At 50.2% G+C, this 16,949-nt stretch overlaps 1 protein-coding gene across 1 annotated transcript in view; it reads right to left on the reverse strand.

The window, feature by feature from the left end:
- Nucleotides 1–321: 321 nt before the first annotated feature.
- LOC117438928 (phosphatidylserine synthase 2-like) overlaps nucleotides 322–16,949 on the reverse strand; it is a 28,915-nt gene continuing 12,287 nt past the window's right edge. Inside the window, 9 exon segments of the mRNA XM_034074284.1 lie at nucleotides 322–444; nucleotides 2,021–2,104; nucleotides 2,106–2,135; nucleotides 3,249–3,265; nucleotides 3,268–3,298; nucleotides 4,318–4,341; nucleotides 4,343–4,453; nucleotides 6,857–6,924; nucleotides 12,432–12,514. Of these exon segments, the coding sequence (XP_033930175.1) occupies nucleotides 322–444; nucleotides 2,021–2,104; nucleotides 2,106–2,135; nucleotides 3,249–3,265; nucleotides 3,268–3,298; nucleotides 4,318–4,341; nucleotides 4,343–4,453; nucleotides 6,857–6,924; nucleotides 12,432–12,514 (571 nt within the window).

A 16,949-nucleotide genomic window follows, 5' to 3' on the forward strand; every position in this document is an offset into this window, starting at 1 on the left:
AGAAACCCCAGTTGTGAATGAAAGGGTATGATCCTGACTTGGACTCCTGCATCTCCTTTAACTCCTGTACTAAATCAGCTCATTTCCACCTTCATTCCTACACATTAAACAATGCTCATGACAGCTCTATTGCCAACAACTCCATATGCCCAATTCAGTAACACACAACCAAGCTTCCAACAGTAACAAGATACTGGGGTCACCCCAACACACCCCGATTCTTTCATTCACAGCCTAACAGAACAACCCCCCAGTGACCACAGTCATGGGCCCAGACTTTGTGCTGTGCTGCTGCTTGTGCAGTTACCTTTCAACACCAACTTACTTGTATGTAGGAATGTTCCAAAGCCCTTGCCATTTGTATGTTTCAAAGAAAGCCAAGACAGAGTCCTTCATCCCACAGTAAATTCCTAATCCATTACACAGGATCACATCCATTATCCACTGAAAGGAGAGAAAACCCCATAGTAAATTCCTAATCCATTACACAGGATCACATCCATTATCCACTGAAAGGAGAGAAAACCCATGGTAATTCCTAATCCATTACACAGCATCACATCCATTATCCACTGAAAGGAGAGAAAACCCATGGTAATTCCTAATCCATTACACAGCATCACATCCATTCCCCACTGAAAGGGGGACAGGGATGCTGGAGAAGAAACACTAAAGCCTGGAGAAGGGGAGGTGTTGTAGGTACCCATCCATGCAGATACACTCTCAGTCTTGAGGACTGAACATCACAGAGACCCCAAACCAAGCACAAGTGTTGTGCAGGTGATGCCTGCAGGTTCTATCTTGCTGTATTTGTTCTGCTATAGAACAGACCTCGTCCTTCCTACTATGAGCTCAACTCCACTCTTAAGTGAGAGCTTTAGAAACACAGCAAGAAATGTATCTGAACATGCTCTTACAGAATGGATTTGACTGTGCCCAAGAGCTTAACACGGTCTTTATGCTCCAGGCTGCCTCCAGGCTCAGGATGTGAAGCTAAACAAGGGATTTCTCCCCATGGCAAGCATTAATTCTGGAGATGGAGCTCTTGAGCTGAAATAAACTGACTGTTCTCTGCATTCAAGGAGGAGGAGAACAGAGCCTTCATTTCATACGTGCTTTTGATGGCAAAAGAGCTTTACTTGGTGTCTTTATACATAATGCTTTTATCCTTATACATACAATCATGTAGCAAATAACCATTCCAGGCCTGGGAGAGAGCTTGCACTGTGAGAGTAAACCCAGGCTCAGATAACACGAGAGCCATGGCTCTGTGCTCTGAATGGGTCATTTCCTTCCCTCTGGTAACTGAGGAACACAGAGAATCCAAGTGTGCCACTTGAGGCTGCAGAGCTTGGCTTTGCCACAGAGAAACCAGATCACAGCAGCCCCTCTGGCTTGAATACTACCCCACAAGCAGCAGCATCTGAGGAGAACACTCAGCCCATCACTGCAGAGACCAGATGTGTGTCTGTTGGGACCTTTCCATATCCCACACCAGGACATCCCAAACACAGCAATATTTGCTGTTGTACTGTTCTAATTATACATGGAGTAATATTTACTGTTATAATGACCACACTGTGTTAACCACAGCAGCATTTACTGGTGTCAGAGAACAGGGCAGGTGGGTTTGCACACAAGCGTGAGCTGGACACAAGCTGCACTGAGTCTGGTTTGGTTTAAAAGGCAAGAAACGTCACTATCAGAAGTGTTACACACAGAGTTTGACCTTTCTCTTAGTCTCCAGACTTTATGGTTTTACCATCACCACATGGTTGGAAAAGCTTTTGAATCTTTCCCTGGTGTGAAATGAACCAAACCAAGCACTTAACCATGTGCAAGAGGTTGAAACCCCACAAAATACAGTGACAAACGTATCACACACTCAGCAGGGAGAAGCACCAATGCCCCTGAGCTGCAGCAGCCACATGGGAGGATTTAGTGCTCCTCACTTCCTGCCCCATCCCTTCAAAGGCAACTTCAATGTAGGTAAATGCATGTTGATGTGTGCAGTACGTACGTGATCCCACCAGCATTCACTGAAGTTTGGAAGCTGGTGTTCCAGGCTGTACTCCAGGAACTCGAACATCACACTGATGATCATACCACATCCACCAGTCCCGAATCATCAGCGTCTGTGCAGGGGCAGAGAAGTGACTTGAAACATCCACAGCACTTACACAACAGTAAAACCCATTACAGAAATGAGTCCTTGCACATCAGCCTGAGCAGAACCAGACAGCACTTATAGTAACACTTATAGTAACCAGACAGCACTTATAGTAACACCCTTTTAGAAACCTAAATACAGGAGAGCTCCATTAATCCTGCAAGGACACTGCTTCAGATTTAGGTTTACAACAGTGCATTAGAATTACTGTTTTTCCCCAGTTTCTAAACCTCTGGACTCAGAACATAGGACACAGAACACAGGACACAATGTGCTTTGCTTAGCAGTTATTTCTATGACTACCTTGTCTCCAGCATCCAGAAAAGGATCAGGAGACTCCTGACCACCTTGTGATAGGCCACTAAAGCCAAATGCTCACAAGCCTCCAAGCTTGTCAAGTATGGCTAATGGAGAAGGCAGGCACTGAGGGGTGGAGATGATGGCATCAACACCATTACATGGAAGAACAAAGGCAGGTAAGATGGGATCAGCTGCACAGGGTGCAGGGACATCTAGTCCAGGTCATGCTTGGCTAGAATGTTGGACCAGATGATGCTTGAGGTCCCCCCAAGCTGGGATTGTGTTATTCAGTAGGAAGGGAATCAGTTAAACAAATGCAGTCACTGGATATGATCACCACTGGTAGCATCATCCTAATGCTGCTCAAAACAGGCTTTTCAGAGCCTGCTTTAACACAAAGAGGTAACCTGCACTGATCTCAGCCTGGGCTGGGACACTGGGTCTGTGTTGCACCAGCTCCCAGCTTGTGAGGGTGAGCGATGAAGAACAGCATCTTCATCCACATTCAGCATAAGGATTCAGCTGTGCTGCAGTCCTAGGACATCCCCATCACCTCAGCCTGTTGTAAAGCAATGTAATGCTGCTTGGAAAGAAATGAGGTGACCCAGCAGGGTCAGGAGGGGAAGGAAATGAAACAGCTTTTCATGTTGTACACACACACTCTAGTTCACAGATGACTGCCTGTGTAATTGCTCACAAAGGCTGGCATCACCCAAACAGAAGCTTCAACAGCAGAACAGCACCACAACAGAAATGGAAACAGAGAGCCCATTCTTACCTTCAGGTACCAGCCAAGAAGTGAGCAGGGACAAATCCATCCAGTTTGTCCTATAAACCAAGAGGAGAGCATGGGTCACTGCACTACACCAATCACACAGCTTTAAGCAGCAACAAACTTCAGTTGTTTCACATTTGAATATAGATGTATGTCATGAGTTTCTTTGTTCTCAAGCACAGTGAACAGGGAAGCCATTTCCAATGCAAAGTCAACAATGTTAAGGGGCAGAAACTGGAATTAGGACTGTATTGATAAAGCAGAGGTTACCTTTTTAATGCTAAACGTCAAGCCCTTGCCTTCCAAAGGGACCACACTGCAGCCAGAACAAGAACATGCATCTCTTCCTCATACACATCCTGTACCTAGTAAAGCTTCTTCAGTCTTCCCAGTCCTGCCCCATAAACCCCTGGGCAAAGAGCATCCTTCTCCCTCCTTGCTTTGGTGCAGGACTGGGAAAGGGCAGCTGCAACCCAGTGATTCCAGTTCCAGATGCACCCAAAGGACTCTGTGCCCCTCACTACACAAGCACCAACAGCTCTATGGCACCAGGGAGCTGTAAATAACCCTTATTCCTTGAATTTCAAGTCTTCTGTTTGCCAGCAACACAACAACCTGATGGCTTCTGGTAGTCACAAAAGGGCAACTTCAGGTGCTTGAGCAACCTGCTGTATGGGAAGGTGTCCCTGCCACAGCAGAGGGGTGGAAACAGGATGATCTTTAAGGTCCCTTCCAACACAAACCACTATGATGCAACTGTTGGACCTTGTGGCTCCAAGGTGACTAAAGGCTCTTGAAGCACTCAAATACACCCGAACTCCTGGGGTTGGCATCAGTAACCTGGGAAAGAAGGGCTGTTGAACACTTCAACCTCTGTCCTGGGCAGTGCAGTGAGGATGCAAAGAGACACGTCCCCATGTGGTTGACAGGAAAGGTCAAGAGAAACAAAGCAGCTGAAGATCAGTTCTGACTTGTTGTATGATTCAGCACTCACAGACTCACTCTGCAGAGCTCACTTAAGCAATCTTTACCCAACAAGCCAGACTCAGCAGCAGCTTGCCCTGTGCCTTACCCAGATGTTGTGAAATGGATCCGTTTTCATTGCCAGGGTCATAGACGAGGCAGTTGCCACCATAGTCCCTTTCTGGCAAAGGAACACCTAAATGGGGGTCAATGTACTTCATGAACTGCCGCCCGTCCTGGACTGTCTGCAAGAGGAGCATAAAGACCATGTTTCCCTCTTAGGGAGCATCCATGCACAGGGAAGCATGAAGTTAACTAAGGTCAATGCTTGTAACGTCAAATGGGTGCTGGCTTCTTGATTCGTTTGGTTCAGAACAGTTACTGCAATACCCCCAGAGCATCACACAGCATCACACATCACACAGCATCACACAGCATCACACAGCATCACACATCACATATCACACAGCATCACACAGCATCACACATCACATATCACACAGCATCACACAACACACAGCATCACACAATCACACAGCATCACAGCATCACACAGCATCACACAGCATCACACATCATCACACATCATCACACATCATCACACATCATCACACATCATCACACATCATCACACATCATCACACATCATCACACATCATCACACATCATCACACATCATCACACATCATCACACATCATCACACATCATCACACATCATCACACATCATCACACATAATCACACATCATCACACATCATCACACATCATCACACATCATCACACATCATCACACATCATCACACATCATCACACATCATCACACATCATCACACATCATCACACATCATCACACATCACACAGCATCACACATCACACAACATCACACATCACACAGCATCACACATCACACAGCATCACACATCACACAACATCACACATCACACAGCATCACACATCACACAGCATCACACATCACACAGCATCACAGCATCACACATCACATCCACCTCCAGGGCCTCCAATGCTAAAGATGGAGTTAAAAATGACCAGGGAATGGACTTCAGGTTTCCCAATGATGAAAACCCAGAGATCCATAACCCTGTTCCCTGTGTGCTCCCTCTCTGGAGCTGGCACACAGCTCATCCTCCTCATCCTCCTCATCCTCCTCACCATCCTCTTCCCTGCTCCAGCTTGGGAAGGATGAGGAAGCAGCAGCCAGGCCATGCTGAGAACCCAAAGAGCAGCTCACTGAATGAAGAGCCACTTCAAACAAGGCCCTGCTACAGCACAGGGAATGAGCTGTAGCAAACAGGAGTTACCAGAACACCAGTTCTAAGCAGTGAGCAGAACTGGAACTCATTCTTTAGCCCCTCAGGCACACACTGGCTGAGTCAGTGACTGCCAGTGACAGGAGCAATGGGATGCTGTGAGTGACCAGCAGCAGTAAAGGCAGGGCAAGGCAAAAGGAGTTAATAACAGTGAAACTACACAGTAAAACCACTCAGGTCACACTGAGACAAGTTTCAGCCTGTACTTGCTCTTAGGGAAGTTTAGTCCCAGACTCAGCATCATTTTAACCTTATTTAAACCTGTGCAAAGTAGTGATGTACTCTTAGTGGAGCTGAGCCATGGTCAGTGTGCCCTGAGCCACTGAAGGGCTGGGGACACAACACACTGCCAGGGCAGCAAAGAACTCACAGCCACATAGGGACCACCCCATAGAGATGGGTGTAAGAGTGTACTCAGTGTGGCTGTAGCTTGTCCAGAGCATCATTGACAAGGAGCCTGGAAAAAACAGTGTGCCGTGAAGCAAGAACAACTTAAGGAATACAGGAAAGCTGGAGAGGGGCTTGGGACAAGGGCCTGGAGGGACAGGCCAAGGGGAATGGCTTGAACCTGCCCAAGAGAGGGGAGACTGAGCTGAGCTCTGAGGCAGAAGCTGTTCCCTGGGAGGGTGCTGAGGCGCTGGCACAGGGTGCCCAGAGAAGCTGTGGCTGCCCCATCCCTGGCAGTGCTCAAGGCCAGGTTGGACACAGGGGCTTGGAGCAGCTGCTCCAGTGGAAGGGGTTGGGGTTGGAGGAGCTTTAAGGTCCCTTCCAACCCAAACCAGGTTGGGTTCTGTGAGTCTCCAACATCTGAAGCTCTTGGCACTCACACTCAGTTTGCATTGGGATGCACACACACAGGAACACAACAGATCTGCTACCAGTGCCTGGTTCATTGCTATTGCTTCTCTCCAAACACTTCCACTGCTGCCCTTCCGAGCGGCCACAGAAGTGGAAAAGCCTGGAGCAGATTCCCAGTTACCAAAGGTCAGGAATATGGTTAAGAATACCCTGGAAGTGCCAGAGCACATCCGGCTGCGCAAGGCATCACCCCCAGCTTGCTGCCACCACACAGATGGTGCATGAAGTCTGGTTCCTTGCTAACAGCCCCAACCATTCCAAGCACCCAGTGCAGGCTCAGCCTAACTGGGGGTCAGACGAGGTTTTGGATTATCCTTTTCCCCTCCATCTGGAAGTGTCTTTCAGCAGCTCCGTGATTGGGTTTCATGGAAGTGAAGAGCATCTCCTGCAGTCAGCCAGAGTCCTGAAGGATTCTATGTGCACGTTACACTGGTTTGTAATAGAGGTCTGGGTCACTTACCTGGAAGAGGATGAAGATGAGGAAGAGCTCATAGACAACACTGACACACAGCCAGAACCTCCAGTAAGCTACAGGGAGACACAAACGGGATGTCAGCAAACAGCAGCTACTGGGTTACTGCAACACAGCTCCACATGAAGAGGGATGCTCGAGCCCAGCACTCAGTGATGTGCTCAGCACCCTTCCTGAAGGGCACAGTCAGAAACTGCCTTTAACTGCCACACAGGCCAGAGCAGCTCAGTGACCTGGATGTGGGGGTTGGATCAGGATCCATAAGAACACTTCAATACAATGCACCAGATCCTGAGGAATTAGAAGGACCCATTGGTGCCACCTGCAGTGCTTTCATCAGGCTCTGGAAGGGAACTCCATCCTTCTGGAACTAAGCTAGCTTCTCACTTACCCTGACATGTCCAACCTGACAATGTCCAGACCTAGCACAGCCAACATGTGCCCAAGAACTGCTAAACCAGATGAAGCACCTCGACCTAAGGGACACACAAGGTGCAGTATTGGTGCACATCCAGCTCCAAGGTCAGCTCAGCTCCTCAGCATCACTCCTCTGGCTGCCCTGGTTCCAGCTCTCTGGTCCCAGCTCATCCTGCTCCCACTGACTGCTCTGGTCTCTGTTCCATCAGGTGAGTTCTGGGCTCCAAGATCCCATCCTGTGTTTTGTTAACTGCAATCCAAGAGTCTCTGCACTGGTGGGGCTGCCCCTTGAGTCCTGTGCTGAGGTCTGGGCCCCTCACTGCAACAGAGACCTTGAGGGGATGGAGCAGGGGCAATGGAGCTGGAGCAGGGCCTGGAGCACAAGAGATGGGGAAGGGCTGAGGGAGCTGCGGGTTCAGATGGAGAAGAGAAGGCTCAGGGGGGACCTGATGGCTCCATAGGAGTGACTGAGAGGAGGATGGAGCCAGGAGGGGCTGAGCTCTGCTCCCAAGGAACAAGGGATGGGACAAGAGGAAACAGCCTCAAGCTGCACCAGGGCAGGTTCAGATGGAGCTGAGGAACAATTCCTGCCCCACAGGGTGCTCAGCATTGGAACAGGCTGCCCAGGGCAGGGCTGCAGGCACCGGCCCTGCAAGGGTTCACCCCCCTCAGTGCCATGGGTTAGGGGTGGCCTTGGCAGGGCTGGGAATGGTTGGACTGGATGAGCTTGAAGCTCTTTCCCAGCCTGGTTGGTTCCATGGTTCCAAGAGGAAGCTGCTCCACAGCAAACCAGCCTGTGCACAGACAGAGAACTCACACAGGTAACAGCCAAACCTGCCTCATTCCTAAGGGGTATTTAACTCCCTCAGTAACATCCCATAGTAATCCCTCTGGAATGACTTTAATGGACTTTCCTCCAGGTGCTTCCTGTTTATGCTTATAAAGAAGCTCTCCTTCCATGGTTCCATTGCTTTACAGCAGGACTGGATGGGGGCAAAGAGGGATCAAAAGTGTTCATAGGCTTGAGTGGAGACAGAAGCTGCTCCTCCTGCACCAACAGTGAAAATCCCAATACCCTCCAGGCCTGATTTATCCCTCTTAACTCCATGGGAACCTGGGGATGTCCATTTAAAAGCATCAAAATGACATAAATAATGCAAGAACATAAACTCAGCTCCAAGCCCAGAACCAACCGGCCCCTGACACATCAAATGTGCTCTTTGCCCATCTCAGCCCCAGTGAGGGGGGAAGTCCCCCATAAAGAAGCCCAACACAATTCAGATGAAGCCTCTCCCAGTCTGGCTCCTGACACCACTTTGGGAACAGATGAAACATGGGAAGGTGCCATCCTTGCTCATTACATCCTAATGGTGTCTCCCATTGCCAGGGCAGGAAGAGGCAAGCAGGCTGGTGGGACTGGGAGCTGCTGGTGGGACTGGGAGCAGGCTGGTGGGACTGGGAGCAGGCTGCTGGGACTGGGAGCAGGCTGGTGAGGCTGGGAGCAGGCTGCTGGGACTGGGAGCAGGCTGCTGGGACTGGGAGCAGGCTGATGGGACTGGGAGCAGGCTGCTGGGACTGGGAGCAGGCTGCTGGGACTGGGAGCAGGCTGGTGGGACTGGGAGCAGGCTGATGGGACTGGGAGCTGCTGGTGGGACTGGGAGCAGGCTGCTGGGACTGGGAGCAGGCTGCTGGGACTGGGAGCAGGCTGCTGGGACTGGGAGCAGGCTGCTGGGACTGGGAGCAGGCTGGTGAGGCTGGGAGCAGGCTGGTGGGACTGGGAGCAGGCTGGTGGGACTGGGAGCAGGCTGGTGGGACTGGGAGCAGGCTGGTGGGACTGGGAGCAGGCTGCTGGGACTGGGAGCAGGCTGCTGGGGCTGGGAGCAGGCTGCTGGGGCTGGGAGCAGGCTGCTGGGGCTGGGAGCAGGCTGCTGGGGCTGGGAGCAGGCTGCTGGGACTGGGAGCAGGCTGGTGGGACTGGGAGCAGGCTGGTGGGACTGGGAGCAGGCTGGTGGGACTGGGAGCAGGCTGGTGGGACTGGGAGCAGGCTGCTGGGACTGGGAGCTGGCTGGTGGGACTGGGAGCAGGCTGCTGGGACTGGGAGCAGGCTGATGGGACTGGGAGCAGGCTCAGAGCTCTGCACATCTGCATCCCTGAGCGCTGTTACTGCAGCTCCACAAACACCACTGCCACCCCTTAGCTGTGCACCACAATGAAGGGGCCTCTTAGGGGTCAGGCCTTAGAAACCCAACGCTGTGAGGTGGTCTGTGGTCCATGAGGTGTCTGTTGTCCTCTCCCATACTCACTGTGCACCCTGAAGACGAAGCGCTGTGGTCAAGCCAGAACTGAGCTGTCATTAACACATTTCTCCCATAAGACTGAGCTTTGCTTCCTCCAACCACCACCTTAGGACTGTGAGCCTTGGGAATGCTGCTCCTGCTGACCCACAGAGCCTTGTACAGGTTCTACACCCCTCACAGCCGTCCTGACACTGATACACATCAGTCCACAGCCTTATCTGAGCTTCCCCCTCCACGCAGAGGGCTCTGGCACAGCAGCTGCTGGACACGCTCAGCAACACCCCATCATACAGATAAGCTCTGATGATCATTCCTTGTGCTTTCCCCTGTGTGCCACAAGGGCTGGAAGCTGCTTTGGATCCATACACATACACCAGAGCAAGCTGTGTTCCAAGCTGTACAAACACTGTGTCCTCTCACTTCCTGGACCGGCCTCAGCTTTCGCTGCAGGGTTATTTTTGGCATACCTCTAATATTGGCTTCCCCTTAAGTGAACCCATCACCACAAAGCTCCTCAAGTGGGACTGGTCACTGCTCTGAGGCTGCCTCAAACCAGTTGTACGCTGGTCCTCCTTGGTGTACAAGTACACAGCACCATGAACAAGAAGGTAACACCATGTATGATATCAAAGTAACTGGGGGAATATTAGAAGCTATTTCTGGCATTAATTGCCATGGAAAATGTATTTCTAATTACCATATGGCAATTCTAAGGTAACAACAAGATGACATTGAACTGTGGGTGTGTTCAGGGCTCCCTAAGAGGATGTGACAGTAAGAATGAAGGTACCTTTTGTCTGCAGACACTGAAGAGCCAGCATGCTGATGCTGACTGTACCTGTGTTGCACTGTGCTCCCCAAACTCAGGTGTTCACAACAGATGGACCCTCAAGTACAGCTTAAGATTCAGATGATCCCAAAGGACTGGAGTAATAGCAGAGCTCTAATACAGTTTCATGCTCAGGAGCCCCTAACTTCCCATGTTAGCTCATCAGCTGGAGCAGAAGGCTTTGGGTTACCTGTTATTCAGCTGTCAGTGTAACACAGCTATGAAGAGAGCACACACAGTGTAAGGACAGCTACCAAAGCACTGCCAGATCCTGGGCAGCTTTGACACCATCACCAAACATCAGTGCCCTCACATCTGCAAGATCCTATAGCCATTTAAAGGAGAAAGCTCAACCTAAACCACACAAAGAGCAGGGGACAGCAGGCTTATATTGAAGGGGGAGGCTAAAAGCAGAACATTGCTTCAGCAAACTGTTTCCTAACAAAACCAATGGTGTTGGGTGGTGTCAATAAAGCAGGTGGATAAGCACTAAGGAAGAGGAGCTGTTTAAACAGAACAATGTGAAGCACAAAACCCTGTCAACAATCTAAAGCAACCCTGAGCTGGTCAGAATACACCTATGTGCAATAACAGGGCTCTAAAACCACCTGAGAGCACCAAACCTAGTACTGAGATCCAGCCTGAGGATCATGCAAGAGCCCCAAAGGGCTCTATGGGATGACTGTGATCTGCCTGACCCCAAGGCTTCCTTCTGCCCTATAAATGGAAGCAGCACACACAGACAGCCTGCGTCACAGTTCCTTTGGGATGAGATCTGTCTCCTGGAACAGCACCACTCAACTGCCTGGTGGGAGCTTCCCAATGCACCCTCTGTAACTGGAGAGCTGAGGCTGGGTCCCAGGAGCTGCAGAGCCTGCCTGCAGGACAGGGATGGACAATGATGCTGCTCTCCTCAATGCACTCAGTGGCTGAGTATGGGATGGAACCAAATGGAGGACTCACATCTGCTGAAACAGACTCCAGTCCAGACCAGTACCTGCTGGTTCTGAGGCAGGAACATGCAGACCTGGCTCAACCTTAGGCTAGAAGCTGGGCAGGCACCTGTGGACTGTCCCCATCCAGTTTGCACTGCTTTCTTGTGGGGAATAAACCCGACTTCCATCCCAGGCACAATCACTGGATGTTTGACATTGAAAGCACCCAAATACCACCCATGTCCTTGAAAGCAGCAGTTGGTCTTAGAGGAGGAGCCACAATTAACTGTAACAGAAGGGGAAGACTAAAACCTGCTATTTAAAGACCTTAGAAATGCCAACGTGTGAATAAAGCAGAGATGTGCTGTGGGCATTGCTCTAGAACTGAGCCTATAACATGCCTGCTGTTTCTCATAAGGAAGAGCATTCCGTAACTGGAAGGTTAAATGTTTGGCATAGGAAAGTACTTACAGCTTTATGTGACTATAGGCCAGCCTAATGCTTTCAGGTATATTATGGGAGTCTATATAAATGCCCATAATTCTTTATCAATGATCACAGCTAAAAATAAGCAAAAAATCAAAGATACTTGAACAAGTTCCTATTCACCTGCTATAAACCCTGCATGGAAGAGGCTTTGTGCTGTGCTTTCAGGACCTGCAGTCTTACCAGATATCATTACAATCCCAATCCAGTGCCTCTGCTCCATCAGCTATTGTGGATAATGGGCAGAGGCAAAGGATGCTCCAGCGACCGGATGCATGGTCAGATGTGCAGTCCCAATGCAGAAAGGGGATAAACAGGGAAGTTGAGGTTCCAAGAATGTGGCAGCTCACACAAAGCTCCCAACAGGAAGCCAGAAGAGGGAGATCCAACATGAAACACACAGTGTCCATGCAGCCTGGAAGCACAGAATGCTTCACATGCTGTTTGGAGGCGTGGAGGAAGCTGGAGGTAAGTGTGTAGTAATGAACCTCTCTTACTATTTAAATGACTACTTACCTTCTGTACAAGTAACAAACATTTACGTGCACCATAAACCATGTTATTTATCAGACATATGTGACTCCAGCAAGGGGAATTACCTGGATGAGGCCTTGAAAATGGTCCATCTTTAGCTTGCGTCACTCCAAAGCACAGGAAAACCAGGATACTGGCGACGATACCTCTGCAAGGGAGAAACAGAACAAGCTGCTCACATTGCTGCACCTTCTAATGACACTGGCAATGATACTCTCTGATGGACAGTATGTCTGTGTTCTCATTACCAGCCATGTCCCTCATAAATAGATGATGTTTCAGGGAAACAGGTATGAATTCCTGTACTTTCAAGCAGTAATTTGCTTGTCAGACTGTCTCAAACCCCCAAGTTTACTCATCCCTCCTGTCCCTTCCTCACCATCAGCTTCCATTCCCTTGTGTGTTGCTGTCGTTTCCTCCTATCCATCAAGGCAGGGGAAAGAAGCCTGACCTGGCCAAGAACTCCTCCATCCCAAAGGAAGCAGAAGGAGCCTTGATGCACACAATGAGCCTGCAGATCACCATGAGATGCAGGATGTCAAATGCTTCCCCTTTGAGAAGCTTTATGCCCATTTGGGCAGATACACACAATTCAGCAGTGGGAAAGCTCTCAAGCTTGAGAGGCTCTGGCTGCATCAGGAGAGCTTCAGTGCAATTGAACTGATGGACTCCTCACCACTCCAAAGCATCTCCTTAGTGAAGCCAAGACAAGGAGGAGCAGATCAGCCCAAGCACTGCTGCTGTTCCAAGAGCTGGGACTTTACATAGAGCCTAACAGAAGGTGAGGGAGACATTAAAGAACCAAACAGGATTATCAGACCATGGACACTGAAGACCCAGAGCTGCATCCCGGCACCCTCAGGCCAGACCTCAGTTAAGTCCAGCTTAGGGACTGCCCTGGTCCTGTCCCCATCCCGGAGGCATCATTTCTGTGTGGGAGCAGAGCTGGTGCAGGGACTGATCTGGATGAGAGCTGAGGAAAGGCTTAGTTAGAGCTGGGCTGGGGCAGCCTGGACAAGGCTCCTGAAGGGGAGACCCCAGAGCAGCTCCAGTGCCTAAAGGGGCTGCAGGAAAGCTGGAGAGGGGCTTGGGACAAGGGATGTAGGGACAGGCCAAGGGGAATGGCTTGAACCTGCCCAAGAGAGGGGAGACTGAGCTGAGCTCTGAGGCAGAATGGAAGAAGCTGTTGGAACTGGATGAGCTTTAAGGTCCCTTCCAACCCAGATCATCCCATGAGTCTATGAAAACCCAACTCCTGGCCCAGTGGATGCACAAGGGATGCAGCAGCCAACGTGTGAGATGCAGCTGGGGTGGAACTGAACCCTTTGGGCATAGAAGGCTCCAGAAGGAGATCAGACCAATCAAACCAAGCACACAGCAGCCAAGATCCAGGATGTGAAACCCACTCATTACATACAACATGGTTCTCAATGGAGCTTCCCTTTGCAAAGGGGGAAATGAGAACACTCACATCCAAATGCCCTTACCCTCAGGACCCCATTGTTCCGCATGAGGAACCTGCAGGCACTGAGGTACCAGTCAGGTGGCTGAGGTCTGGCATCTATCTCAAAGTACCTGACACCAACTTAAACATCTCCTTTAATCCTAATGGATGTAACTGTGCAAAGTGATCCAAAAATGCTTTTTACTGTGTCTGAGCCCCCAATAGACCTCTCCTGCTTTCTCACATTACCCTAAGCACTGGCTGAAGAGCTGACCCTGAGCAATACATCCTGCAGCCGGTGCTGGAAACAGAGGGTTCCATTGGCAGGAGCCAGAGAACACCAAATACCCAAGGAAATCAAAGGAAAATACCCAAGAAAATCAAAGGAAAATAAAATACCCAATAAAATAAATAAAATACCCAATAAAATAAATAAAAAACCCAATAAAATAAATAAAATACCCCAGAACTTTCCCTTCCTTGAGGAACTGTCACGTACCAGCAGCTCCTATTGAAACAGTTCCCAGCTCCTATCCAAAGAGGAAACAAAGGGATTGATGAACACTACACTGTGACATTCACCTCTGAGTGCCAAAGGTTGTGCTTCCTGAATGCACAACCAGGACTGACCTCGCAGTGGAACTCAGTTCTCCTGCTGGATTCCTGACACTGGGAGCATGACAATCCCCTACTGAACCAGTATCAGGAGCCTCAGAGCTGAAGCTGGTGCCAGTTCCCAGCTGATCTCAGGTGATGAGGATAGTCTGCATCTTGAGTCTGTATTGAGAACTAGCAGGAGGACAAAGTTACACGTCCACAGCATCATCTGCATTCTGTGCCATGCAACCACACGTGTCTGCTCACAACCACTGCATAACCAGGACATCCAGGGTCACAGCTTCAGTCCTGGCTATGGTAACTTCCCCAGAGCTGGAGATGACCTCAGTCTAAACCACCCCAGGAGCTTAATTCTGGTCCCTGTCCTAACATCCACTGAGCAAACAGCAGCTCTGCTGGGATCAGGAGTTCACTGTTCCCTCTAGTAACTGATGCTCTCCCCTCAGCACCCTCCAAAGCTCGTTCAAAGCCTGCCCAGCAGCTCAGCCTGCTGGTTTAGTGCAACTCCAGGTAAGAGATCCTATGGGATTTGAGAGGGGTTTTCCCAAACCACCCCTGCAAGCAGCCTGATGGTCACTGTGAACGGATCTTCTGGAGCAGCACATTGGGAATCATGGAATGGTTTGGGTTGGAAGGGACCTTAAAGCTCATCCAGTTCCAACCCCTTCCACTGGAGCAGCTGCTCCAAGCCCTGTGTCCAACCTGGCCTTGAGCACTGCCAGGGATGGGGCAGCCACAGCTTCTCTGGGCACCCTGTGCCAGCGCCTCAGCACCCTCCCAGGGAACAGCTTCTGCCTTACACCCAACCTGAGCTTCCCGTTTCCATATGAAACCCATCACCCCTTGTCCTATCCCTACAGTCCCTGATGCAAAGTCCCTCTCCAGCATCCTTGTAGGCCCCTTCAGACACTGGAAGCTGCTCTGAGGTCTCCAAGCAGTTTCTCTTCTCCAGGCTGGACAGCCCCAGTGTTCTCAGCCTGGCTCCATACAGGAGCTGCTCCAGCCCCTGAGCATCCTCGTGGCCTCCTGTTTTGGAAGACACTAAACAGCAAAGTTTGCTACAACACTCACTTTAGCACTGAACTAAGCAAGAGAAGAACACAGCAAGAGCTGCAGTAACACACAGAAGCTGTTGTCTGTGTTGGTGTGCGAGTTGATTCAGAGGCACAACACAATGGATCCTGTCTATGAGCATCTGTCTGTCTGTCTGTCACCCTTTGTTCAGGGTGTTTAATGCAGCAGCTCGAGTGGTGCCATCCCCCAGTGGTACAAGCTGCACATGAGGTGTAGGCTCCTCCTCACCTTGTGTTCAGCAACAGGAGCTCACAAACAGCCCTCCATCTGTTACCAAGGCTGAGCAGTGATCTGCTCTTACCAAGAACTAGTGTGAAAAGAGCATTGTATGGTTTGAAATCCAATGCACAACCCCCTGCACACACGTTTTAAACCTGGATGTGGTTTTATATGGGGAAACTATGAACCTTCCCCCCCAGAACCTGTGCTCAGTGTTCAGGGTATCAGGGAGAGGTGGATTTGCTCCACAGTCACTCTATACATAGGAGGTGGTTGAATATGAGCTGGAGCTCAATCCTGCCACCTCCTCTGGGTGCTGGTGGTTGTCAGGAGCTGGACTGTTCCAAGGCTGCTCTCAATGCTACAGACCTGTGTGAGTAGGAAGTCTCACTGATGAGACAGGCTCTGATGTGACATCTCTCTGGCTATGAAGTGAATCTCCAACTGCCTTTACATGAGAGGCACCACATGGTCCCACCAACACCTCTGGGCATGGTCCCAGTGAGCTCAGACTGGATTCACAGCTGGAACATACCTATAAACCCTACCATAAACCCTAACCCTCCTTCCCTTGCCCTGACACGCTGCAGGGAGGGTAACAGCACCAAACAGCAGCATGGGAACAGATACACATATAAACCCTGGCTATAGACACCACACCCCATGATCTCATAGGGTCATGCTCCAATTCATTCCTTGTCCATCACTTGTGCTGACGACTCAATGCACAAATCCCATCACTCACCCTGCCCTCAGCTCCTTCCTAAGAGGATGGAGGAGGAGACGTCTATAGGGGAGAAGCTGGGAGCTCAGCTCACCCCTTATTGCTTTAGTGAGCCCAGAAACCACAGCAACAACAGCTAGCAAAGCAATTGAGTATTTACTCCAAGGTAAGCTCTGCTCTAAGCACATCCCAGCAAGAGCTCCAAGTCAAAGGAGGTTCAAGCCTTTGTGACCATGTATTTAGTGTGCACTTAAGGCCAGGACACTGCTCCACTGTCATTGTGCAGAGCTTGGAAGTAAAAGAGCATGACAGCTAGAGACACTGCTCACTGGTAATGAACCTACTGCTGGTCATTAGGACAGCAGCACCATGAGATAGCTGCACATGGAGACAGCCTCACGCTGGCCAAGGGTTCAGATCACACCACACCACAGCTCTATGTGAAGACTGAGATCACAGGGTAGGATAAGGGATTTTAAGCCATGGAAGCCATAAGTAACAACG

This window comes from Melopsittacus undulatus, unplaced genomic scaffold (genome assembly GCF_012275295.1).
Source record: "Melopsittacus undulatus isolate bMelUnd1 unplaced genomic scaffold, bMelUnd1.mat.Z mat_scaffold_786_arrow_ctg1, whole genome shotgun sequence".
In the NCBI taxonomy this organism is placed as follows: domain Eukaryota; kingdom Metazoa; phylum Chordata; class Aves; order Psittaciformes; family Psittaculidae; genus Melopsittacus; species Melopsittacus undulatus.